The sequence below is a fragment of the Zeus faber genome (assembly GCF_960531495.2).
Source record: "Zeus faber genome assembly, chromosome: 2".
Taxonomy (NCBI): Eukaryota; Metazoa; Chordata; class Actinopteri; order Zeiformes; family Zeidae; genus Zeus; species Zeus faber.
In genome coordinates this window covers 15,538,084-15,564,740 of record NC_137189.1, presented here as the reverse complement: position 1 = coordinate 15,564,740, position 26,657 = coordinate 15,538,084, and the positions used below count along the sequence as shown (strand labels likewise).

The following is a 26,657-nucleotide window of genomic DNA, read 5'->3' as shown; positions in this document are numbered from 1 at the left end:
GATATGTAGATAAATCTGCATGCATAACATACCTGAATACCAACTGTTCCAAACAGCACAGTTTTCCTTCCATTAATAGAAGTGTAACAAGCTGTCAACATGCTGTGACATAAATTATTATATGTAAGCTAATGTGTGCGCCCTGTGTATTTGAGCTTCATGAATATTTTGGCGGAGAAAACAAACGTAAAAAAACACATTATCTAAAAAAGAAAGGCTATTTGATAATGCATGCAGCTCTTTCACAATACACAATAAGCTGATCTAGCAACAGATATCAATTGCATGTACTGTTAAACCACTCAACATTTTCACCACAGATTTATAACGTAGAAATATAACCCCTTTAGAGTCTGAAAGGCGAGCAACTGTGACTAATTGGTTATGGAAATTTAGAAAACGCACTATCGTGGAGGGGCTAACATGTCTGTATCGTCATGTGGGTCTTCATTAATACATGCATGTTCCATCAATGGGCGCACACTGAGTCCCCCTCGCTAACACATTCATTGTTTTGCCTTCGGAGCTCAATACAGACGTCGAAAAAGTGCTGATGAGACAATAAAACTGGCAGCCATGTGGATTGGGTTGGGGGAAGTAGGGGAAAGAACGGGTGCCTCTTGGTGGGATGTCTACCTACTTAGAGCTTTAAATTGACGGATTGCCAGTTTAACCACTTATAGGGCAACTGGGGGTTGGGGCAGGCTGTCTAGCATAGCAAGCTAATTAAGTGCAGAAAACAGATTAACTGTCGGCAGGTGGTGAAAGTAACTGATGGCGTTGAGATACCAGACAGCAAGGAGGGAGAGGATGAATGGAACTGCGACAGTGATGTATCCTAAATTAACATCCACAGGTCACAGGTAAAGCCATTTGAGAATTACAGTACAGGGTCTTAAATAAGGCAGGCTGGTGTGAGGTAGGGTGCAACTCTCACTGATTTCAAAACAATTAGACAACAACCAGAATAAAATATTATGCACCAAACAACCAGAAACAACAACATAATGAACCATTGTCAATCTGCTTTATGACCGCCTGGGATCAGGTTACCGTTGATTAATCCTTAACAATATTAAATGGCAAGGGTTTTTTGGCAGATTACCATGATATGCAAAACAAACAAAAAAATGTCGCAGTGGGAAAAATAAGCGCCCACTAATCAAGAAAGGGGGATTGACCTAAATCTGCATTTAGTGGATGTGGGGTGACAATGAGGTGGCAGCTTTGCACAGATTCATGCTGTGACACTGATCTCTGTATGCACCGTAACATAATGGTACATCAAATGCAAAATATTGAGTTATAAGATTGTAATCTGAGCATGCCCGGAACCACTCCAGGATCTGGTAATTGAGCAATCCTCAGAATATTGTGCATGTAGGACAAACACGACAATAAATCTGTAAATGCTCTATTCCACCCGTAACCATGGTTACTAACCACTGCCTGGGGACCCCTGCAATGCATCAATAGTGTGATTACTGGGGGTAAATAAGGCTCTGGCCTGTCCTTTGGATAACGAGCAAACATATGTCAAGGACAATAATCACAGTTTGGGGATCATTATGATATGTTGCAATATGACAATAATAGCAGCTGGAGGAACATTTGTGTATCAAATCCAGCATGAAGGATTTCATTGGGCCGTACCATGTTATCATTGAGGAACATGTTCTAGCTCCCTCTATCACAGCCAAACACAAAACTGGCTTTTGTGCCCGGCTCAAACTGGCCCGCAATAACACCCAGGCCCATTGTGTTCCGTCTTTCCCAAGGTGCGTGTACGCCAGCGTGGGTGGGCGTTGTTTGGTCTCGATTCACTCCACACATAATTGTGACAGGCAGGCGGAATCCAATAGTTGCAAACATAAGCAGGGCATAGCAAATAGAGTGTACCGATCTATGCTGCTGTTTACATGCATGGGAAACGTAGTGGGATCCAACGGGGTAAGACAACCGAGAGACATGCAAGAATAAGGGGTGACGGCAGATCTCTCTTAAACCACCATTTCACAGTACATAATAGTGAATTTAATCTCATTGCAGCCACCACACCCTTGCTCTATCCACCAAATGTCCAATTTCCAGTTTAACATATTCTACATCAGATATCATGATCAGGTCTTTCCACCTGTTCTCACATTCACTCCAGTGGCATGGAACCCAGTAAGAAGGTCCTGGGTTCGATGCCCTGGGGGTGCTGTTGGCATCGTGCTCAGGTGTGTTATCTCCCGATTAGTGGCCTTTCTGGCTGGTGTTTCCATGTTCTGCACAGTTCTGCGCTCACATGGGGTTTCTTACGTTATAACATCGGTAAGGACCCCCACCAAAAACATGCAGAAGATCGTCGTCTGACCAGCGGTGGACGTTTGGAATTGATCCCAAATTGCTGTATGCTGCCCACTGCTCCTGGCTGCCCCCCCAGAAGAAAGACAAGCCGGAATGGCTTAAATGCAGATAAAAAGCTTCACCGGCCACCATTTGAAGCATGTCGCCACGGGTGCATGTTTTGTGGTGTGTGCGCCCTGTGACAAAAAATATTCTTCTTCCATTTGCATATTGACTGTCTTGAGTTACAGTACTTCAGAAACATCTGGAAATTAATTGATCAGGGATGTGTGGCACTGTGATCTATTTAGCATGAACCTTCATCTGCATACAGTCAGATTCAAATCAGCCAGGGACAACAGAGCTATTGTCTGATACATTCGAGGATGTTTACCATTTAAATACATACGTGATGACTACACGGTTATGGACATGTGGGCAGCAAATTCATTCTTTAGCAAACTATGAATCAGGGTTATCACTATAAGCCCATGTTTTCAGTATGAACTCAGAGATGGTACAAGTAACCCATTGAATTGAATTCAATTTCATTTAACCACATCAAACATCCTGAGAAGTGCCCTTGTGGGAATCATATTTCATCACAGCTGACCCTATACACCAACCTCCCTGTGACATAGAAAGGGAAAAGCCATTTTCCTATATAGATCAATAAAATATTGGTGACATAACTTATGTACATTTATTTTAAAGAGTAATTCTTTGAAATGTTGGAATTAATCACTGTGGTTGTCCAGGGGCCGATCTAATACGTTTGAGTCAATGACCCTGATTTTGTATGCATATCTCGCCTAAAATAATTGTTTCGGCCCTAATACTTAATCAGTACTAAGGGTTAGAGGTTGTGCACTTCAATCTAGCCAATCTCATAAAGTGTCTCTCTGCGATGACCCTTTGACGCTTTGCTCTTATTTGATTGGTCACAGAGCAAGGTCTGGAACTGTCCGCCGCTGTCTGGTGGGGTCAAACACACAGCAAATGAGCTTAGATCAATTTCTTGGTTTCATGGTTGTGTATTCACCCCTTAAGTGGGAAGTACATTTTCCTTCCGTCCTGCTTGTAAACATGAATGTCAAATGCACAAAGCCAGATAGGAGTATCATTGGTGTCTTGCTTTGAGAACACGCATGTCCTTTTCTAGCCTCCCTATACACTGTTCCACCCCCATAAGCTTCATAGATGTAAAGTAAAAGCCTTTAACTATTTTCACAAAAAAAAAGCAGTATTTTTGCAAAGCACATGTGTTCAAGACCCTCATGTATATTCTTTCACGTCTCTTCTGCTACGTACATTAAAATTTGTATACATTAGTGCGCCTATGCTGGGAAAGCCCCACTTATCCTCAAAACTGTCACGATTTTGTTTTTTGTGCTTTTTTTTTTTTCCAAGAAGTAGTGTTCATCTTTTCAATGTTTCTTTAGCTGTGCAGTTACAATCCCCCCCCAGAGACATCTGTCAAATCTTTAATGCAAAAAACTAACACATATACCTACACACACAAACTGTATGAGTAATTAGTTATGCTGTTTGTGTGTGGAGGTGTATGTGTGTGTGTGTGTGTGTGCGCGCTTGTATGCAAATGTGCATGTTTAAGATTGTATGGTGTGTGTTTAGATCAGAGGAAGCCCACCGGCTGGCAGGAACCTGCATCAAAAACATTCTGCGCTCTCCGTTTCTTTAGCCTAGAGCAAGGCTTGTCAATGCGGAAACCGCCCACCACTACATTTCATCCAAGGACATAAACTTTAAGTTACTGTTTGAAATATTACACCGATATCACATTGCAGTTATCAAAACTAATAAAGGTTTCAAAGACATTCCCCGTCACTCCACGAATCAATAACAAGACATTTGTTACATTTTTACAGTGTTTTAATCTGAGTGTTAAATTTCTAATGCATCGCTGGGGACGGCAGTCGGCCTTGGTTATCAGATGTCCTACTGAAGTGAAAATAATTGTGTGTCAAATATCCAGGGTTAGGTTTACGTCTGGATGGAAATGGAATTAGTATTATGTGTACATATCTGCATGTTCCAGGGACGGGCAGATTTAAAAACCGAGTCTGGAAATTGGAGAGAGAAATACCAGCATCCTTTTGAAACCCAAACCCATGAGTCTGAAATTAATCAAAAAATATGAACATACTTGGTAAACACATAAACTGTATCAAATATTTGTCAGGCTAAAATTAGGATGACATGAATGTTCTATATTATTTTATATTTATTACACTTCAATCTCACAAACTACATTTTGTGTTCATGAGATTAAAATATGAACATCACTCCATTTTACCGGGAACAAAAAATGATTTCACTGAAAATAATTCACTAAATTAAATCTAAAAATGTTTTTTGGGTTGTTTTTTTTCCCAATTTCAAGGTTCAAAGAAACTTCATTGAATATTCCTAGAAAAGACCATTTAAATCTGTTTTCTTTCTGAGGTAATAGATGTATCGTGTTCAATCTGAGTTTGGTTCTCCTAAATGACCAGACGGATGTTGTTTATTTTTAAGTTTTTGCAGTTTTCCCCCCAAATGAATCGAAACTGGCAAAAATCTGTAAGAGCCCCTGGGTAGTATTGAATTTGAACAAACAAACAAACAGGATTATTGGCGGACAGGAATGGCTAAACTATGCACATACAGCGAGGGCCGCCAGGATCGATAGGGGAGGCTTCCACTCCGAAAAGGGAGCTTGGAAGTGTTCCAGGTTTGCTACTTAGAAACACATGAGTCTGACGCACGCTAGAAAGACCTACTGACTGGCTCACTCACTCTATCTGCGCTGTACACACTCAGACTGTGCATTTCAGATTAGATTTGAGACTGATTAAAGAGTGGCATCAAAACATACACTCCAAGTACAAATCAACTTGCTAACCATGATGCATTGGTTTGGTAATTGTGATGCATTGGTTTGGTAATCGTTAAAACACACACACAGACTGGGGTTTCTTACCGGTGCAGCAGTCGGAGTGGTGTGTGCAGATAAGAAGTGTTTTTTGTGACTCATCCCCAATCCCGGAATTACAGAAAAGATGAAAGGAACACTTAGAGAAGGACATCCCTGTAAATACTGGCACACTGACCATCTATTTTTTTTTTAAAAGAGACTGCTGAACCAAATGCTGCACAGGTCCGCAACACTTGGTTTAAGTATAAGTAAAAGAATTTAGTATCATCCTGCAGGAACCTTTATTGCAGTAATTACGGTACCAGAAAGGGTCTCATACTCCTTAGTTTGTCCTTTGTTTTTGTTGAATGCAGTATACAGTTTGGGCTCTGAACTGTATTTTTATGTAGGTGTGTAAGCTATCAACACCTATCATATAATAACGCACCATGCTACAATGTTGCCACGTCAACCACTTCACCACATTCCAAAACGCTTCACTTGGCACCCGCGTCCAATCATGGCCAATTTCACACGGGTGCACTCTTGTGGGTGCCGCCCTAATTTTTTTCACCGTGCCGCTGTGAATAACAGCTCTAATATGAAGGGAGCAGTCCAATCACATTCCTTGCATATCTTTAAACAAACTGTCCTTCCATCTATCCCCGTCCGCTGGAATGGGAAGGCAATAAATTAGAGGGGATGGAAGTAGCGAAGCGTTCGGAAAGAGACACTATCCCATTTCAGCCCAAAATGGAATATCCAGCTCGACCGCATAGCAGGACACGCTCTTCCACGTCCAGGCACCACTCCCTGGGGAGATCTGCTCGTGTCAGCGAGTGTAGAACAAGGATTTGACGTTGGCCGTTCATGTCAGTGCGAGTGCGTGTGCGCGCGTGTGTGGTGTCCGGACAAGCACAAGTGTATCCGTGCCGATGAAATCCATGCAGGTCACCGGTGTATCACAGCCCAGCGCCCGCACGTGCACGAACGTGCCTCATCGCACCAAAATCACATTTTCTTGAGTGGTCCCCAAAGGTTGACAACAGTTTTAAAACCCATTCTGGCCAATTACACAGATGAGATCCTTCCCCTGCTTGCGACCCTGGTCACGGCCTAAACGCTTGGAAATCTTCCGGCGGATACAAGCGCCCACACATCACTTACAGCGCGCGCTTTACTCACAGCTCCACCGACATTAATTTACCAGGGCGACAACGCCTCAGCAGCCTCCTGAGCTGAAGAGACCTGTGACCTAGGGGTGGGCGATGTAGCAGAAACATATCACGATTCTTTTTTCATGTTGGTTTTCACGACTATTTTGCAAGTACAACTAATTTTTCTTTAAAAAGAAACAATACAAAAGTCTCACCAAGCTTGCCTTATTAAGTTATTACCAAAGTGAGAAGTGTTTGGATCTTTTTTTAACAAATACGTTATATGACCATAATATTATTCTCTCTTCTATTCATTTACAAAAAAGAAAAAAGGAGACCAGCTTTCAGACAGGAGCCAGGGCCGCAACCAACATAACTCTCCCTCCGCTACACATCCGCACTCCTCTTTTCTCCAAACAAAACAAATAGAAAGTGTGTTTTATTTTAGATGAAGATGATATTTTTTATTTCCGTTTACTAATTAAACAAACAAAATAAAAGCGCTGTGCCACCCCATATCATCTGTGTCTTTTCTTTCTGCCACCGGATTCCTGATTCACAGAATCACGGAATAGCAAATAGTGTGGTTAAGGATTTGGCAGAGAAAACAACTTTGGATGCATGTATGAGCCTTAAACTGCAACTGATAGAATGTGCACTGTAGCAAGATACTCACCATCTCTCTGTAAAGGCACATCGTGGAGACATTTTAATCGTTCACAATCTAATATTGTCATATTGCACAGAACCATGTTTTGTAGATAGCTGATAAACAAAGGATAAACAAAGGATTTGGTCTGAAATGGAATTATAGAAAAAAATCTTTTGATTTTGTCATGTAGGTCAGGAGAGGGCAAGTGATGCAAGTGATGCTAATAACATGTCAAGACGACACATCCGTAAAGATAAAAGATGAATAAATACTTTTTAGTTCCAAGCTTCTTTGATAATGAAGCCCATCGCCAGCTATTTTTGGCTGTGTCCTCAACAGCGACAGACATCCCTATTTTCGAACCATTTATTTATATTTGGGGTCGTGAGAAGACTTGAGGTGACAGAGACAGAAGGAAAAGAGTGAAACATAAGCAATATGAAGTGTGTAGAAGGGGTGAAAGCTTCTTGTTTTCTACCTTAAGCATTGATGATGTTTGTTAATCTTCACACTGGGTTCCAGAGCTGCATACTCTCACTTTAATGTCTTCGGCTCCACTGAGTGTCACTTTGCCTGGAGGGACAGCGAGAAGTGATTTTAGGTGGGACCACAACTCCATATAAGCCAGAGAGAGAGAGAGAGAGAGAGAGAGAGAGAGCACGCACGCACACACACACACGTTTGTTTGTCCTACTAGCGCCAGATTCATGATTCCGACAATAAATCTGAAGAGCAGAGATAGAGGGATTTGACATGTGGGGGGGATTTTCTTTTTTAATTTGCTCAATGGATTTAAGTGTGAAAAGCGTGGATACAGCGACGGGAACAACAGTGCAACTATCCTGTTAGTTCATGTTACTTTGCGGTGCATTGTGGTTTGATAGTGATAATACAACAGAATGTAACATCCAGAGGGATGTACTCCTTCCGGGCGGGACGGCGGCGCGTGGTAAAAAGTTTGGGGGGCCAGACTCAGCGACTCAGACTCAGTCACTCAGGGATGGATAAACAGGTCTAAAAAAAATATATGTATGAATGTATATGGCATGATCGTTCAAACTGAATATCTCTGTATTGGATGGATGAGCTTTCAATGGAGGCATAAATTTGTAAATATTTTAATATTTTCTCTTTTTTCCTCATATTGGGGAAGTCAGTCTTTTTATTTTTTATTAAATGTGGTAATCCACAAGATTATTTTGTGAAAAAAAAAATCACATTGATACTTTATTGAGCTGGCACTTTATAAGAAACAGCCATTCAATGGAGTTTTCGTTATGCCTGTGCTCCCTCCCTATCCCGTTTCCATTGTTGGTGGAGTTGTTCGCCACACCCGGCAAGAATGCAAAGATCCATCAGAAGATGATGAGCATAAACCCAAACGTAGCAGATTCTAATGGAATTCTGGTGTATCCATCCAACACAGACGATCTTATGGATTACAACTTTAACTTCAGCATTGCTATCAAGAACACCAAGTGTAAATAAAGTTTGGAAGTATAGGTAAAGTATATTTTGTTTTGCCAAGCCAGGACTGGGTGGGCTTCGATAGCGAATTGGAGACAAGAGGCTCTTCAACAGGAAAAGTCGAGAGATGTTGCGTGCTGCTGGAAATTTAATGCCGCTCTTTCCATGAATAGCACTTTGGTACTACAGCTCTGTGTGTCCCGTCCTCTGCTGAGCTAAGCACACAGATGCTTTACTGTTCCATGTCCTCTGGGGAGCAAGACTTAGTGTGTGTGTGGAGAAAGACATATGGGCAAGTGCGTGCGTGCACGCACGCACGCACGCACGCACGCACGCACGCACACACGCACACACGCACACACACACGCACACACACACACGCACACACACACACACACACACACACACCTCTGATTCACCACAACCTGTGTCTCTTGGGATGCCATTCAATGTAACAAAGCTATTCATTACTAAAAGTGTTGATGCATTTGGGATGTGTGTGTGTGAGAACATGATCCCTCAAAAAGGTGTGGGCTTGGGGCCGAGTTCTCAGTCCTTTTTGGAGCACCTGAGCATGATAGTCTAAACATTTCTTTTTTTTTTTTTATCTCTCAATGGTTCGACAGAAAACGACTATTACAACCAAGTGACAAAGAAATGTATGGTTCCCTGTTTAGTTCCTGTACCTTGGTGAAAAATAGGCTTTTTTTTCCTTTTCAACCTGGCAATAAGCTGTGAATGGAGTGAAAAAACCATGCACCATTTTTTTTTACCCCCCCCAAAATGATCAGAATATGAAACAAAATATTAGCCCATCTCTAATGTCTGCCTTAAAAGGGGTGGCTTAACAGAAAGTGGATAAAAATTATGTGGTCTTCCAATTGGTTTCCACATGATGGGATATCTGGTATTTTCCCTTCCTCCTTTATTTAAACTGCTCCCACACACTGGGATCACCTCCCGCCCTTATAATGGAGCACTGACGTGTCAACCGAATGCAAATTAATATGCCTCACTTGGGGGAAGAGTTAATAAAAGCTTATGATTGACCCACATTTAACAGTAACTCTCACGTGGCAAAATATATCCCGGCGGCAGGGCTCAATTTTCTTCACTCACATCCGCCATTTAAAATTCCCCACTTCCCATCATCCCACCGTTGCCTAGGAAACCGCCAGCAGTTTGCCAGCAGTCCTTTTGGAAAACATTCCGAAAGGGAAACGCACGGATCACTGTAGGAATTCCTAAGGTGTAATCTTCACTGCCAAGGACACACAAATTGAACATGCACACACTCACATACCATGACCACTGACAACCTCTGTCTGTTTCTTCGAACACCATGAAAATCCAAAATGGCAGATTTAAACGGTTACCTCGCACGATCTGAAACCGAACCCCAAACGAGGAAGCCGAGATGAGCCGCACACTTTTGCGGTTTGCGTTTTATGGACGGCTTTTATACCTCCAAAGCGTCTTCCCCTGTTTGCTCTCCTGTCTGTACCCGCACAGCGCTGAGCAGCTGGGTGTGTTCAATCTCTGCATTTTTTCATTTTTAATCGCCAGGCCCCAGATTGCTTTTGCGGGGGACCGGTATAATTTGCTGGCCAGACGTGCTAATTACAGCTCACCCTGTGTGCTGTTTACCCAGATAGAGGGAAGTCTAAGGTCCGACTGTGTACCATGGCTTTTTACGACTCTATATCAAGTGGCCGAACAGCGAATCAAGCACTTGGTATGTCCTTCTATTTTTACAGATCTTATAATAATTTTTACCTTTATCAAGGCTATTATACTACATTCTGTTAGGGTGTAATTTCAACCTGGTACCGACTCAGGGTTCACAACAGTAAAAATATTCACTCTGATAACTGCATTTTAGGATATTATTCTGTCTGTCTGATATTAGTCTGTTTTATACTGGTTCTGCATACGTTTTTTCCCCCTGCATAGACTTTCAGCGATCTTTATCACATTAATCTAACTACAAATAAGAAGCACTTTGTAACTTTGACAACTTATCAATTGATGTTTTCCCGCTAGGTCCTGTTTTTACTAGCCAAACACAGACGTAATATGCCAGTATATCTAAAAAAAATGTAAAAAGAACGGAAAGTGAGTGAGAGAATAGTGATTTCTGGAGACACCAATGGGTGGGACAGGGGAAATAGCCCCTTTTTATTGCCTCTAGTTAGTGATGTTTGTGGTGTATTTTTGCCAATCGCCAACTTATCGTATTCCAAGGGCCAATCTACACTGATGTGCGGGCCACATTTTGTCCCTGGGCCGCCAATTGAATAGCGCTGCTCTATAGACAGAATACATGATGAAACCCTCAAATACCCTATGGGTTTTTTCGGGTCGGTTTGTCTTTTTCTATTTGGCTTTAATCTACAGCACATTAACATACTACGAACCCTATCCTATAGCACTAGCTCCTGTAGGTTAATGAGTAAAATTCTACTGAGGTTAAATGGAAGTTATTCAGGGAGAGAAGAAAGAAAAGTAACACTACAGCTGCATATTTGTTTGGGCCCATTTAACAGAATTTAGCAGAAATCCACATAGATGCCTGACCTCTACCCTGTCAAGGCCTCCATTTCAGCTCAGGGGGGCCATTATCATAAGGTGGGTGCAGTGAGGAGAAGTAAAATATAAAAAACTAAATCCGGGCCACACCTGGCCATAAAACCCACGGTTTAGTCCCTATCCGTTTGTGGCTAGTCAAGCTATTAAATTGAAACATATAAGTCACATTTATTTTCGTAATAAAAGCACGTCGTTTTTGAATCACAGCCCTTCTCCATCACCTTGCAGATACTGAAGCTTTAATGGACACCGCCTACGAGTGAGTCATACAGGGACATGGCATGGTGGGGGGGGGGGCTACTGTCTAAAAGTAGCTTTTAGTTTTGTAGATGATACGACAACCAGAACCGAGGGACACTGACGAAATAAAATATGTAAGTATAGGGAAGAAAACGCAAACAACAGCGGGTCGGAAACACCTGCCTGGACGCTGACCATTTACAAGGGACATTACAGCGTTCTGTGCATTGGTCTCACTCCGTCCCCATTCCCTTTCCTCCCTTCCAAAAGGTCCTCGCAAACCACCATGCCCTGGAACGTCAGGAACCGCCAGCCACAACACAGCAAGGGGAAAAAGCCACGCTGTTCTCAATCACTGTTTACACTGCGGAACCAAAGACAAGCAAATGCGGCTCTAATTGCAGCGCTTTCCGACCTCGGATGCCGCAGCTCTCCCAAACAGCAGGCTTCCCGTCCAGATTTGGAACGTCCAATGTCCTCAAATGGGCAGAAAGGAGGAAGATGAGAGGTTAGCCTTTCCTGGTGTCCATCGAGTTGGATGGCAATTTGATAAAAGAGTGTTTCTTTCTTTTATAATATTTATTTTATGTTGGTGATACCAGTTTCCAAAAATGTTTGGGAACACGCCAGAACACATTTAACACCCACAATAAAAACCCAATCAGCAAAATGCAACGGTTAAAGGGGCAAGACCTGTGTTGGGTGGAATACACTACAGGTCCCAGAATTCCATTTGAAACTGAAAGTTTTTTTCAACATCCACTGTACCCTCATCTTCAGTCAATTCTTTTCTTGAAAATATGCCTTCTCCTGAAAGATTGACCATTAACTCTGTTAAAAGAGGTTATAATGGAGTCGCACATACACAGTGTGGGCAAATCAATGTCACAATATTGTATTTATCAACCACATAGTCTTCATCGTCTTTGTAGAAGGCCGAAGGTTAAACAAATAAGTCCATCTTGCCTTCAAGCACAACAGGCCACAATAATAATGCATTATAAGTCAAAGATAAACCATCACGTGTACATACTCAAGGATTCAATTATCACTAATGGTACATCTAGCTCTGCCTCCTGCTCCAGTAGAAGCATTGTAAACTCTATTTTCTCCCTTTGGGAAATAACGAGCATTTACAGTCTGGAGAAACAAGTGTGTGTGTGTGTGTGTGTGTGTGTGTGTGTGTGTGTGTGTGTGTGTGTAACCCCTCTCCTCTTTAGACAAGGAGTTTCTGTGGAGTAGATAAGGATCATGAGTAAGTATTGTTCCCAGAAGAGTCCTTGGATTGGAGCCCTGGATTATGGGAGCATTGAGAAAAAAATTCTACAAGTATTTCTGACAGCATTTTGATTAGAAAAAGTAAAAAAAAAAGGGTAAAAAAAAAGTAAGAAAAAGATAACGTACTTTTTCTAAACATCTGCAGGAGGTACAGTACGAATTCACAAGGAATGGATTGTGGCCGCTAAGGGCACCATGAATTGTGCATCAATCGCGCCCGCTATCTGCACCGTCTTAGTGTCCGATTCACAAAAGGATATTGTGCTAATGATATGCCAGTGCAAATATTGCTCATTAAGTTTTGCTGCTGAGTGCAATTTGCCCTTGTTTTGCATCTAATCGCAATTGTCCATTTGGCAAAGTAAATAACCTGTGTATCCCTGTGTCAGCAGGGAGGTTGATTTAAAGTGTTTAATGAAAATGTAAAATTGTAAGGAAATCATTGGCGGCGCTGTCCCGGTGCTATGCAAAATCCTGACGGGGCTATAGCATTGGCAAGTCCCCTCTGGGGATTTGAAAATAATGGAAATTATCCGTCTCCATGGAGAGGAGGTACGGCTGCCTTTTTTTTGGCCAGCGCACTTACCACCAGTAACACTTTGTGAATGTGAATTTGCGGAGGTTTAGCGGCTGCAAAAGCCTCCTTTAGTCAATTTCAGTGTAGAGGTTCAATAGAGCTTGATATTGGCCATTTTACGACTCACTTGGATACACCACGAATAGTTAAACACGATGAATATAAAGCCAAAATTACTTCTGTTTACTTAAACTAATTGTGAACGCCCACCCGGACAGAAATTAGGCGTGATCAATTTGTTGGTGCTAACTGAAGAATATTGAGTAGCTAGACAGCGATCCCCAAAGTAGCATCGACTGCTACTCCCAAGTCTGTTAACCTGAACGCCTGTCAACAGAGAGAGAGAGAGAATATAAAAGAGAAGAAAAAATCTACAGTGATTGTTCTGCGCATGGACAAGTCTGCATTAGAGGCAGCGAGCGCTCCCATATGAAATTATAACACAGTTAAGCACGAAAGCAATAATTAAACATGTACAGATTAAAACAGCGGAGGAACTTTTCAAACTCAACTCACTGGAGTTATGGGGTAACAATGGGGTCAACTGTGTGCGCGTGCGCCGCTTTCAAACCTCCCATTAATGTTTCATGGTGCAACAAGGCGGCCCTGCTCCCCTCCAGGAGGGGACCAGGCCGCTCTTACATGAAACAACATTAAATATTTTGACAAGCGACGTTCCGAGACGCTCAGAACGCGACAAATCAAAATGCTTTCGTGTTCCTCTGAGGCGCTTTCCTTCTTTTTTTTTTCTTATAGCGTGGCCTTCGATGGAGTCAATAAAACAGCTTGCATACGGTGGGACAAATGCACTTAAGCAGGGTAAACTTCCCATGAAATTCACTTGGACTCAGACGCCCTGTAGTACTGGTCCTATTAATCAGTTTTGAGAAGGTGGGTTGCAGAATTCACTCGCGGCACGTTGGCAGTTAGGGCAGGTCTGTCTTTGTTCCTCACGTCACGGCTGGTGGATTCAGAATGATTAGGCTCCACTTCGCTGACTCTTGTAATCACTCACACAGACACACACGAAAACCTTAATTGTGTTTATTATCGAAAACTGTAAATTGAAAGAAATTGAAAAGCGGCTCAGGCTGGAAAGCTGGAAGTCCACCGTTTCTGTGATTCATCCCCTGCATGTGAATGTACTTCCCTCTGTGTCAATAGTCTGGAACTGTATATAATGTAAGGACCAGGGTTTTTGTGTGCGAGTGGGAGGAACAAATCGGAGGGGTAAGAAATGGACCAAATTGATTTCCCGAAGAGGTGAATATCTGGTCTCAAGGACAAAGAGTGGAGCCTGAGACTGACCAATCAGTCACGCCTTCCTCCAATCACTCCCCTTGGGGAGGAAACCGTCGACCCTGCTCATAACTACTAGGCCAGTATTTAGCGCGCGGGCGCACACACACACACACACTTCCAGTCGTTTCATGATCACAGATATTCTTCAGTCTAGCAGATTGGACTAAATTATCTTTTTTTTTTAAAACACATTTCCAGTGGATTCCTCTTTTGGACGTGTCCTTGAACCACCCTTGAGTGAAAGCTAAAGCCAATATGCCACATTCAAAGATCTAAAGTCGCGATTTTAAGTATTATATGATGATGAAAAAGCATTGTTGATGGCCTTAACTATCCTGCTGTATAGTACTGTATATAGGCGATATCATTATAATATCAAACATTGTGATATGAGACTAGACATACTCTGGGATTCCGGTTATCATAATATTGCGATAACCGCACTTCAAATTTTGCACTTCAACGGCATTTTCACCTCAAACAAATAAACGAAAGAAAAAAATTTATATTCCTGCACCATGCACAGAAATTCAGAAAACTATTTTTTGTAAAAGAGCGATGCTTCATATCCAGGTATAATCCCTGACTGGCACCAGAACGCGGTTCTACTCTTCACCCCAATGTCACATGACTTCCCACCGCGAAGACATTGTTTGGGTCATGGATGGTACTTCACGCCAAGGCAACCAATCACACTGCTGTGTAGCCTGCTGAGCGGCACTCCGCGGCTCCGTTTGGGTCCGAGCGTGTTCGTGCATATAGAGTGTGTGTGTGTGTGTGTGTGTGTTAACAAAGCCAGAGGTTCAAGCAGTATGCATGGACAAACCTCTCACCGACGGCCCTGGCTTGACACCCAACAAATCAAAATCATGTTATTTCTCAAGTCCTTCCACTTCAGCTCTCTCTGAGGTCTCTCTCGGGTATAACCGCTAAGTGCTAACCTTTCTCAGGACATCTCTCTCCCTCTCTCGAATTGGTTAAAGCTACAACCTCAAAAGTAAAAATGGGTATGAGGTCAGAATTTGTCGCCAGAGGTTGTGTAGAAAATCACAAACAAGTGCCCATGCCCGAAGGGACAATGAGCCACTTCGGCTGGACCTTATTTGAAATCAAAATGAGGATGATAAGCCGAAAGCCAAGGGCACGGATCAATTTGTTCATCCCCAAAAGCAGAGTGACTTTTCAGATCACAGGACCCTCTCCTGACCGCCGCCGAAGAAGAAACAGGAGAACACGGTCAGCGGTTACTAAACCGTGGTGGATGGAGCATTGTGGGCGCTGTGTGTGGGCCTCGCCTCCCCACAGCCGCCATCTTGGTGTGGAGCTGGATGGTGGAACGCTGATGGAGGTTGATGGAGGTGTCACTGTGGACAAGCATGGCTGTATGGGAGTTGTCCAGGGGGGTTGGAATTGAACACCTCAACGAAACAGAACCACAACTAATGACTGATGTTAAGTTCAGCTGTGTTTGCTCCACACCTCAAAATGTCCGCCATCGCGTGCAAAAGGCCTCCACAGCAAACCTCGGTACCAAGCCCTTGTCTGGAGCTTTTTCATCGCGATACCGTTGAGTACTCATATTAATTCACAAAGGGTGACTTTATTTTGGGTGACGGAAAATAAATATAACCTGAAGTTTAGAACGAAAGAGGAGCTTTAATTCTCACCTGTGCCTTGTATTGGTTGAATGACGTCCGGAGAGTGGTCTGCTTCAGCTGGTTCAAATCCGGCCACACGTGTGTGTTCACTGCCACCTCCTGGACGGATACGATATAGCACCCACCGTCATGAGCCTAATAATAATGATAATAATAATATTGTAGTAATAATAATAATAATAATAATAATAACAACGGGGAGAAGAATAAAGAATAATAATAATAATTATTATTATTATTATATATAACAATAATGAGAAAAATAATAATAATAACCCTTTTCTTTTGTCATTTATTTTATTACGTTTTATGACTCTTATTATATGTTTTATTTTATAACATTTCACCGACATCAATACATTTGGGGGAGAAATCTCTAGATTTATGATCAATTGTTTTGACTCACACTTTTCACTATGCTGAGAAAATGCTGTTCTGTTCCGTTTCCACAAGAATAATGCAAAACATAACAATTATATTATTATTTAACCAATTGCTTTATCCATTTGGCTAAATATCACAATCATAGCTCTGCAGTATATGTAGTAATTCTAAAGCCTTGTTTCTGGTGTTTGACCACAAGCCCGTACATTAAAGCTGTAAAAACCATTAAGCCGTACACTTTCTGTAATGTCTTCATTTAAATGTAATTCTTCAATGTTCGTCGTGAAAGGTGCATTATAACTATCTGCATTCTAATAACGGGATACACAAAAGAAACAACTCGCAGAACGGCACGTTTTACACTTTTATTTTCCCATTGCACAGTAATTTCTATCTACATAATTTCTAAATTGTTGTGGCAGCAGATAAATCCATAAACATCCATGTGAAATTTGCATAAAACTGTACAAGAAAATCGGCTACAATGAGAAAAATACTGCAACCCACTGATAATGATTGAATCTAGGACAGAAATGGCAAACAGACAGAACTCCCTCTTGTTGTTTTGATGGACTGGTGGGTTATATTGGGTGGGAATACTGCACACTGAGGTGACGGGCGACGAACGGAGCACTTGGGACAAAAAAAAACCCCTGAAAACAGGGGAACAAAAGTAACAGAAAAATAAAATAAGGACGAGAGAGACGACGTGTATCATGGGATGACCTCTAGCAAAAAAAAGAACAATAATAATAATAATAAAAACAACAATAATAATAAAAAATATATAATAATAAAATAATAATCAGTATAATAATAACAATAATAATAATAACAACAATAATAAATAGCAGTTTTCCTGAAGGTGTTTTATTCCTCTGGTCTTCACTTTGGGAGGAGAAACAGGTCTATCTACATCGACATCCACACGACAAAGGTGTACAAACACAGGACCGGGACCAAATCTGTAGCCGTAAGAACCAATGGAAACACCGGCCAAAGTCACTGGAGGAACTGGAGTCACTTCGAAACAGAGAAGAGAGAAAAAAAAAAAAAAAAAAAGGAATAAAACCACGAGGGAACATTGAAGCCGCCGAGACACAGCCATGGTAAATGAAACCTGTCCAGTCGATCCGCCATACAGGAGGGCGTGGGTAACACCGTTCACATCACACGCCCCCAAAACAACAAACAAACAAAACAAAACAAAAAAAAACAACAGAAGTGTCACTTACGGAGGAGGGTAAACACATAGAGGCACACGCACACACACACACACACACACACACACACACACACACACACACACACACACACACACACGCACACCCACAAGAAGTACCTCATACACTCGCATCAACACCAAGCGACCACCACCACCGTCCCCCACGCAAAGCGTTCAGAGCGGACCCGCAAATCCCAAAAACAACACGTGTCCATGTTATGGCGTCGGGGGGGAAACACACCGTCCCGGTGATAAGAGAGTGGACGCGGTGGAACAGAAACAGAAAATCAACTCTTTGGCGTCTGAAAAAATATGGCCATTGTCCTCTTACGTCGCTTGAGCATCATGAAGATGTACTTTCCAACCGGTGTTCAGATTGTCCAACTATTTAACTTTGTACAGGAGGAAAGGGGCTGAGCTTCCTCTTTTTTTTTTTTTTTACCTTAAGGGGCATGAAAACAAGATGTAGGTGATGGGAAAAAATGCTGTTTTGGGGAAAAAGTGTGGACACCAAACAACAAGGACACGTGGTCTCGGCTCATACAGTCAGTGGGCGGAGACAGAGACGGAGAGAAAGATGCTCGACGCAGCTTGGACACGCCTTCCGAGGACCACACCCACCGGCGTGGAGCTCCTGGTGGGTGCATCCACACGTGTAGAGAGCCTCCCTACCAGCGTTCACTGGGGGAGGGCGGGTCTCGGTTCGGGTGGGACCATCAGCGTGTACGTTTTGTTTTGTTTACTGTGTGTAGCCGGAGAGCACATTAAACCCCGCCCCGCCAGCCGAGCCACGCCCCTCTGAAATGGAGGGAATCCGCTTTCCCCGCATCCACTTGTTGTTTATGCCTTTTATATCCTAACGCCTCTTTTTTTATTATTATGATTTTATTCCAGCCCTTTCAATGAGGATTATTATTTTTATTATTATTATTATTATTATTATTATTATTTCTAAGGCCGTGTGTTGCGACACATTTTTTTCCCTTCTTTTTTTAATAATCAACTTCACTGAATTCCTTCCACGACGATGAAAAAGAAAAATACAGATTTGAAAAACCAGACAAACAGGGGAAAAAAAACACAAACAATAAACATTTCAAGGAATGGTCAAAATTTAAATAGGAACAAAAAGTTAAATTGTGATCAAAGTCCAAGAGATGCAAGGGAGAGTGGAGAGGTCCAAAATGGCGTCCTAGCACACAACGTAGCATGTGAATGTTGACGGTATGTCCGAAACCACGGTGTGCTCACATAGGTACAGAAGGTACCAGGACGACGCCCTACATCCGGTGAACAGTATGCAAACGGCACACTACGGCGGCAAGTGTATCCCATGATGCATTGCGAGGGCAAGACGCCGGCAAACGCCCGAATCTCAACGCACCGAAAGGAAAATGGCAACGATGCGGTACGTCCCAAAAGACATCGACCTTTTTGCTCGCACACTCATTCACGCCGGCTCTTAGCGCAGGCGTGCAGTGCGTAGTACGCCATTTTGGACGCAGGGATGGTCGTTTCCTGTCACTGTGACATCACTTCCTGTGGCCGTCCCGTTACGCTTCCCTGGGGCCAGTGCGTCCTTTTAAAAAAAACAAAACATCTCATCTGTTGCACTTGTCAGTTGTAAGTAGATACAGCATTGCGCAATTATATAGATTTATGTTGATATAGTTATGGATATAGATCTTTTTTTTTCCTCCTTTGTACATTTTGAGATTTTAACTCTTCGTAGTTTGTTTCTTTTTTTTTCTGTTGCGTGTGTTTTGAACACTGGCCCCAAAGTGGCTGGAGTGGGGACGGCAGCGAAAAGGACAACGCAGCAAAGTGAGGGTGAAGGAGATCCAGGTCCTCTGGCCGCTTCTGACCTCCGAAGAGGGGCCCAACACACGGGACGAAACAAGTAAAGACCGAGAAAACAAAACAAAAAAACAACAACGTAAAAAAAAAAGAAGGGAACGGTTTATTTGCTCCTTCTGAGGCCGTCCTTCTCCTTCTCCGCCTCCTCTCCGTCCAAATACTGGGGCGAGGGCAGTATCCGGCATTGTGCTAGGGGAGAGAACTCACATGCCCCCGTGAAGGAGGGGTGGTGGGGGACACAGACGGGTGGAGGGACACGGTGGAGGGACGGGGGGCGGGGCAGTCGGGAGTTGAGGGCGGGGCGCGCTGAGTCCAAACCGGCAAGATGGAAGGTGATGGCCGTGTCCATAGAGCTCTGCTCCCCCCCTTTCCGGCGATCAGAACTGGTACCACTTCTTGTCTTTGCACTTCAGCATCATCTGGGAAAAACAAGAGGGGAACGTTGGGCGTCAGGCCACGGTGCACAGATACACTGTCATATGGGAAAAAAAGGAAAAAACAGCAACGCAGCTTATTCAATAGAAACACGAGATAAAACTACATCGAATTTTTTTCATAAAGAGTGTAAGCAATCAAGGTGTCCAGTGGGAAAATAACCCCCTGCGACAGGCGTGTCCCTCTTTATTATGAACTTCTCTTCAGACACTCGCTTCCACTCGAACTAGTGTTGGGTCGTTCATGAACGAGCCGATTCGTTTGAGCGGCTCTTTTGTAGGAATGAAGGGAACCGAGTCTCACTGGGTGATGAGCCCTTCTTTTGTTGTCAAGTTTTATTTTGTTGTTTGTTTAAGTTCTGTCTCCTGCTGTCAGAAAATGTTTCCCCCTCCATGTATCCTGTGCTCCTCCCTCGCTGGGAGGTGCCCTGGCTGAAAAGGAGCGCACCCCCTGTCACGTCCGGTTCACAAAGCGAAAGGCACACACGCACTGGTCTGACTGTGAGGTTTTATTTAACTATTATTATTTATGTGTGAAAAATACTGTTTATACCTGTTCTACACAAAAACAACTAACTATCCGACCTGTTTTATTAATTGTTTATTGTGAAACGTTTTTTAAAATATCATATAGATAAATATTAACGGAAATTAATATTTGAATTAACAACTATCCCGGACACTTCCCCTCCAACCAGATGAACCTATGCAAATGATAACAACCCACCAATGAACTTGAACCCTCGTCTCCTCTCCCCCCACAGTCATACACACAGTGTTACATTAGTTTTTTGTGGCAGACTACTATAAAAACATTTTTTACACCTTTTAACATTTTTAATAAAAAAAAAAATATATATCGTAAATTATAAAGACATCGAAATCGCACCGTTACCATGGCCCCAAAACCTTGATACATACCGCACTGTGAGCCCACTGTACTGTTGCATCCCTAATATCTAGTCGGATGTAATTCCATTCCATGTTATTCTAAATTGTAATATGTCTTTCTATCACCGATTCTGACTCAATAATGTGAACCTTGGGGATCTTTGTGGTTCATCAAAGCCAGCTTTTATCTCCCTACCTCATGGGCATGTTTGGAAAAGGAGTCGGCGCTGGACATCATGGCCGCCGTCCTCTCCTCCAGCTCCCCCAGCTTCTGGCCCCTTTCGTCCAGCGCTATCCGGGCGCGCGCCAGGTCCCCGACCACGCCAGAGGCCGCTCCCTTCATGCCCTCGATGCCGCCCGGTCCCGGGATGTGTTGGGCCAAACTCCGGGACGCCTTCCCAGCTGCCATCTCTCCGACTGGTCGAAAACATTCCCGTGTACGTTCAGCGACAGGAGAGAGCATCATGAATTGTCGTATTCCGGATGCACTCGCTTGACTGAAGACATGTCTGTGTGTTTGACTCACATAGTTCTTCCCTGTCCAGCGACTGTGCTCCTCCGCCGAACAGACCTTTGAAGAAGCCTCTGTTTGGAGCCTCCGGTGTCTCCACTGGTGTGAAGAGCTCACCCAGCATCTCCTGTAGGGTAACACCAAACACATTAAGCATGAAGTGGAAATGATGCCACCTCTTCATGTACGGTACGTCCACTGTAAAGCACATTTGAATAAAGGTTTTGATTTTGGTATTCCAAGAAATGGTCTTGACCTTAATAACACTGCTCTTAACAACACTGTCTTTCACGATCCACTTTATTAAAGTGGTAATCCTACTATTTTGTTGAAAAATCCTATATTTTATATTAAACCCATATTTATGTAGCTTACACTTTATACGAAACAGCCATTCAGTTTATTATACATGTGCTCCTCTGGATGCTGTTTCCATTGTTGGCGGCGGGGTCCACCTTTTCCAGCAAGAATGCACTCATCGGCAAACTTTAGAGAAAAGGATTTGACCATCTTAAAGTTTTTTGTTTTCTTCATTAGCTATTTAACATTTATTATATCTTAGAAGTGGTCGGTTTACCTATCACAAGCGACAATATTAGTCTTTAATGCAGAAATGGCTCCGAGAAGTACAGTTCATTCACAAATTTCCTGTGTGCACAGTTTATAGATAAGTTCCATTGCTGATTGGGTCGAAAAACAGTTTGGAAAAACACAGGTTTTTCCGTTTTTAATGGAAAGAAATTAACTTTACTTTGCTTGAAATTGAACTTTGACTTGTCTACACCCTCCCTTCTACAGTAACTGTTAATACGGATAATACGGGTGTGGTAGTGACCTGCAGGTTCTCGCAGGTGTCCTGGCTGTAGGTGATCCTCTGGATCTCCGTCGGGGAGGTGAGGTACATGGCTTGGCCCAGGTTGGTGAAGCAGAAGGTCCGTGCTATCCGCATGTCGGTCAGAGGAAGGTAGTTGACATCCAGCAGAGGTCTTAGTCCGGGCAAACTGGAAAGCGTGAACCCAGGTGATTTGTTAATAAAAGTTGAGCGAGAGAATAGATGAGAAAAATAACTTTGTTGGCGTTGGATGATTGCCTTGGGCTTCACAAGGTTTTATTAAAATACAAACAAATATGATACAAACCCATTTAGAAATCAATTAAAACCAGCTAACTTCTCCTGTGTTCACTTTCGGGCGCATCGATTCGTTTTTTATTCTGAGCTTCTTTCTTCTTTATTCTGAGCTTGTTTCTAACCGACACCTTATTATGATTATTTCTGTCAATAACAATCTGAAATTATTCAAATTGAAAAAAGCGAATCAAGATCTAGTTATAACACGACGTGGGATTGAAAGCCACGCAGACAAGCAACAGACACCTCTGTGTCCGCAACCCAGAGGGAAGACTCGTCTCCTTCCATCGCTCTCTCTGTTGGGAAGAGGGGAAGATGAATGGGTTGGAAATTGGACACACTCTTCCACCCTCATCCCTTTTAACACTCGGCCACCTAGCACAACTGTGTGTGTGTGTGTGTGTGTGTGTGTGTGTGTGTGTGTGTGTGTGTGTGTGTGTGTGTGTGTGTGTGTTGTGGGCATTCATGAGAAATGTTTTTGTCTAACTGTCTAAAGGCTCACGCCGAATTCATCTCTCACAGTCAGAGACACAGACACTCCACCCTCCTCCCTAATTAATTGATTAGGTTGATCGTTTTCTTTTCCAACTAATTCATTTCTGCTGAAATGAAAAAAATAGGGATCTTAACGTGGGTTAATGAGCCGATATTGTACCAAAACATTAGAAAATTATACCAGAACCTGGAGGTCATTTGACTTCAATATGACCTAAAGTAGAGGGGTGCTAAGAGTTGGAAAATATATTTTATTGATATCTGAATTAAGCATGTAGGTACACCTTTTCCCATTGTGACAACAAATTATGTTCTTGAAACATCTTTATGATTTTGACCTGAATTAATTCAGATATTTTAATTCTAAAATTGTTTTATGTTAATGTACTGGACTTTGCTCAATTAATTTCTAATTTCCCAGATTTTTCATACCCCCTCAACTTTCTCATCATCTCATGACCCCCAATGTCTGTCTGGCTTTTCTATTTGAATTTCAGTTTGTTAAACCTTGTTAAACTCTTGTTTTGACCCATTTCCACTTACTAACAATATTTAAAAAATGTAATGTAATATGAATTTTCTTCATCTTTCAACCACTGATAAAACACATGCTTTCCAACATCAACACATTAACCATTTTATTGCGTCCCAATAAAGCAAAGTAGTGTGTCAATTCTCCCGATTTACAGGCAGACGAGCGTCTCACCTGAGGGTCATGATGTGGCCGTTGGCACAGAAACACGCCACGCAGACGCCGTTGCTCATCTGCACCACGTCCGTGCGTAAGATGAAGGAGGTTTCTGTAATGCTGTGTTTGTAGATGCACGTCTGCGAGGGCAGGGACATGACTTTGGCCTGTTTCTCCGAACACACCACGGCGTACTGGCTCTCGTTCAGGTCCTGCGAGGTGGAGGGCGACACGGAGACCGGGCGGCGCTTGCGGACCTTGTCCCGCTCCTCACCGTCTGCCGATACATTGGGCTCAAACCAGGGCTCGTGAGCAGGAGGCAGCAGAGACCCTGTGGAGTCCAGGAAGGCCATCCGCAAGATGCTGCCCTTCAGCCGCACCAGCATGCCTGGCAGATCCGAGAACCGATATAAATCACACTGTTAATACGCTTAAACATCTCCCACCTTCTGCCATCATGTTACAATTCCCTTCCCTTCACTCTCTCCGTAATACCTGAGCAAATAGTGATGCAAGACTCGCAGATGATTCGGTCATAGCAAACAAATCCTTTAAATGACTCAGGAGTCGGGAGTCAACGAGGTCAAGGCATTTGGCATATTGACAAAATAAATTGAAGTTGACAGATTTACAATTTCACATTTGACATCGCTTGACATGTTGCATTCCTCTGCCAATATAAGTAATTTTGAAATAATTATTTTTTTCGATTCACATTTTGCATTTCATTGCTAAAATATATCATTCTGAGAGAATGTGGCAAAGAAAACATTAGTCCACACTTCACATTCTTCTGCCGATATCAATCATTATGAAAGAATGAAATGTTTTTTTCATGAATTCCGTGCCGTGTGCAACTAAGACGAAAAACAAATCTTTTCACTGAGTGACTCATCAGGATTCGAATCCTTAAAGGGCCCAACCTTTCATCGCTATCAGTTTTTTTTTTTTAATCTTTTCCCTATTTCTGATTTAGCCCAAGACCTACCACTGGGTGAGACGATGACGGGCTGCAGTTGCCTCTGCTCCCCAGCAGGGGGCAGGGTGAGGGCCACAGCCAGCACGGTGCCCAGGGAGGTGCCCACGTACAGGCAGGGGGTTACGGCGTTGTCCCCCTTGCGGACGAAGGTGTCGGAGAAGTGGAAGGAGGAGATGGCCTCCCGCGCCTCCTTGTCGATGCTGGTGACGCTGGAGGAGCGGGAGCGGCTGAACGAGTTGTCCCGGTGGTCTAGTGGGTTGGCGCCCCGCGGAGGACATACAGACAGGAGGACAGTAGGGACAGACAAGAGAAGGTAAAGCGCCCGCAAGCGCACAGGATGCAGCAGAGCAGGACACGTTGGCATGGATGTAATGAAGTGTGTACAAATACACTGGTTTGAGAAATAAACTAAAGAACTTCAAATACAAGTGATATACTGTATGTGATAACAACTATAACCAGAGGAGCAACAATGGAGCAACACCAAAAATTAGACATTTTCAATGTTAATCTATATGTGAGTCTGATGAAAGCGACATGTTTAGTGCCTGGATTTTGGCGAAAAAGACTGTGAAAGGCCATGAAAAATCAGTTTTCCTTAAATGGCACACTGAAATGATTTTCCAAAGAGATTGAGGTTCCAGTTTGAAGCTTATGGTAAATATACTGAGTGTGTGTGTGTGTGTGTGTGTGTGTGTGTGTGTGTATATATATATATATATATATATATATATATATATATATATATATGTATATATATATATATATATATATATATATATACAGTATATACACATACATACATAAATATATCGTTTTTTAATTGAATAGGACTTAATAAACAGTGAAACAGAGGCACCAGAGAAATCTGTTTCCAGTAGACAACCCAAGGGTCATCCTATTAGGTTTACGTGCACACAATACATCCAAACTTACATAATGACATTAGTAAACAGCCTTACTTGATTTATATATTATGTTGGAGCGTAATAATTGAAAAAGTGATACATTTGGCACTTGCACACATTCTTATACGTCTCCGAAAACACCTCAATACATCATATTTGGACTGTTGATTTTGGTGGATTGGCACAAGAAACGAGAAGAGAATTTTGAAGGAAATAAAAAAATAAATAAAATACAAAAATACATCAAATAAAATACAAAAAAAATACATACAAGAATACAAAACTCAGAGGAAAGAAGTTCCACAGCTGCAGGTTTGAACAGAACCAAATATAGAGAGAAAATAGAAAGAAAAACATGAAATAGAAAGCAAAAGCTGCAGAACGTTATGGAAAGCTTTGTAGTATGGTGTGATGGGAGAGCGGGGTTATTGGGCTTGGCTTCATTTATCACTGAAGAGCCTTTATCATTTCAAAGAGGGATAAATAAAACCGAATGTAAGTACAGTTATAAATTAGATTTGCCTCATCCGACTTACTACTAAGTTACTCACTAAAATCACATCATATTCTGTAACGGCCTCAGTCTGGTTTGAATATATGAAACATTGTTTTTGTTTTCTTTTTCTTTTGGAAACACAAAGTCAAGGCTTACCCAAGTCTGGCTTTAGCTCAGTAGGCAAGCTTAATTTCCGTGACATCTTTGCTGGAAAAAAGAGAACATCCCTCTTTACAAACACCCGTCTAAGCTCGCACAAAATGCCATGCAAAGGTACAGCTGACTCGCACCGGACAAAAGGACTGTGCACACGGCACACATAGACCACGAGGGTATAAATAACAAAAAAAAAGCTTTGGAACCACTGGCTTGGAGTTTGTCACTGACAACAGAGGAGCCAAAATGCTTTACACAGGAGGAGACACTGCGCACGGGACTGATAAATAACCCTGCGAATTACTGGGGCATGCTGGGACAGACAGAGAAGGGACG

The 26,657-nt window shown here is 42.6% G+C and overlaps 1 protein-coding gene across 1 annotated transcript in view; it reads right to left on the bottom strand.

The window, feature by feature from the left end:
* Positions 1–19,950: 19,950 nt before the first annotated feature.
* stxbp5a (syntaxin binding protein 5a (tomosyn)) overlaps positions 19,951–26,657 on the bottom strand; it is a gene marked incomplete at its 5' end in the record, with an annotated part of 99,751 nt that continues 93,044 nt past the window's right edge. The window contains 7 exons of the mRNA XM_079996629.1: positions 19,951–20,053; positions 21,156–21,376; positions 21,486–21,597; positions 22,306–22,471; positions 23,801–24,170; positions 24,771–25,010; positions 26,322–26,372. Coding sequence (XP_079852755.1) covers positions 20,012–20,053; positions 21,156–21,376; positions 21,486–21,597; positions 22,306–22,471; positions 23,801–24,170; positions 24,771–25,010; positions 26,322–26,372 — 1,202 coding nt within the window. The 3' untranslated portion in view covers positions 19,951–20,011. The remainder of the gene's footprint in view (positions 20,054–21,155; positions 21,377–21,485; positions 21,598–22,305; positions 22,472–23,800; positions 24,171–24,770; positions 25,011–26,321; positions 26,373–26,657) is intronic.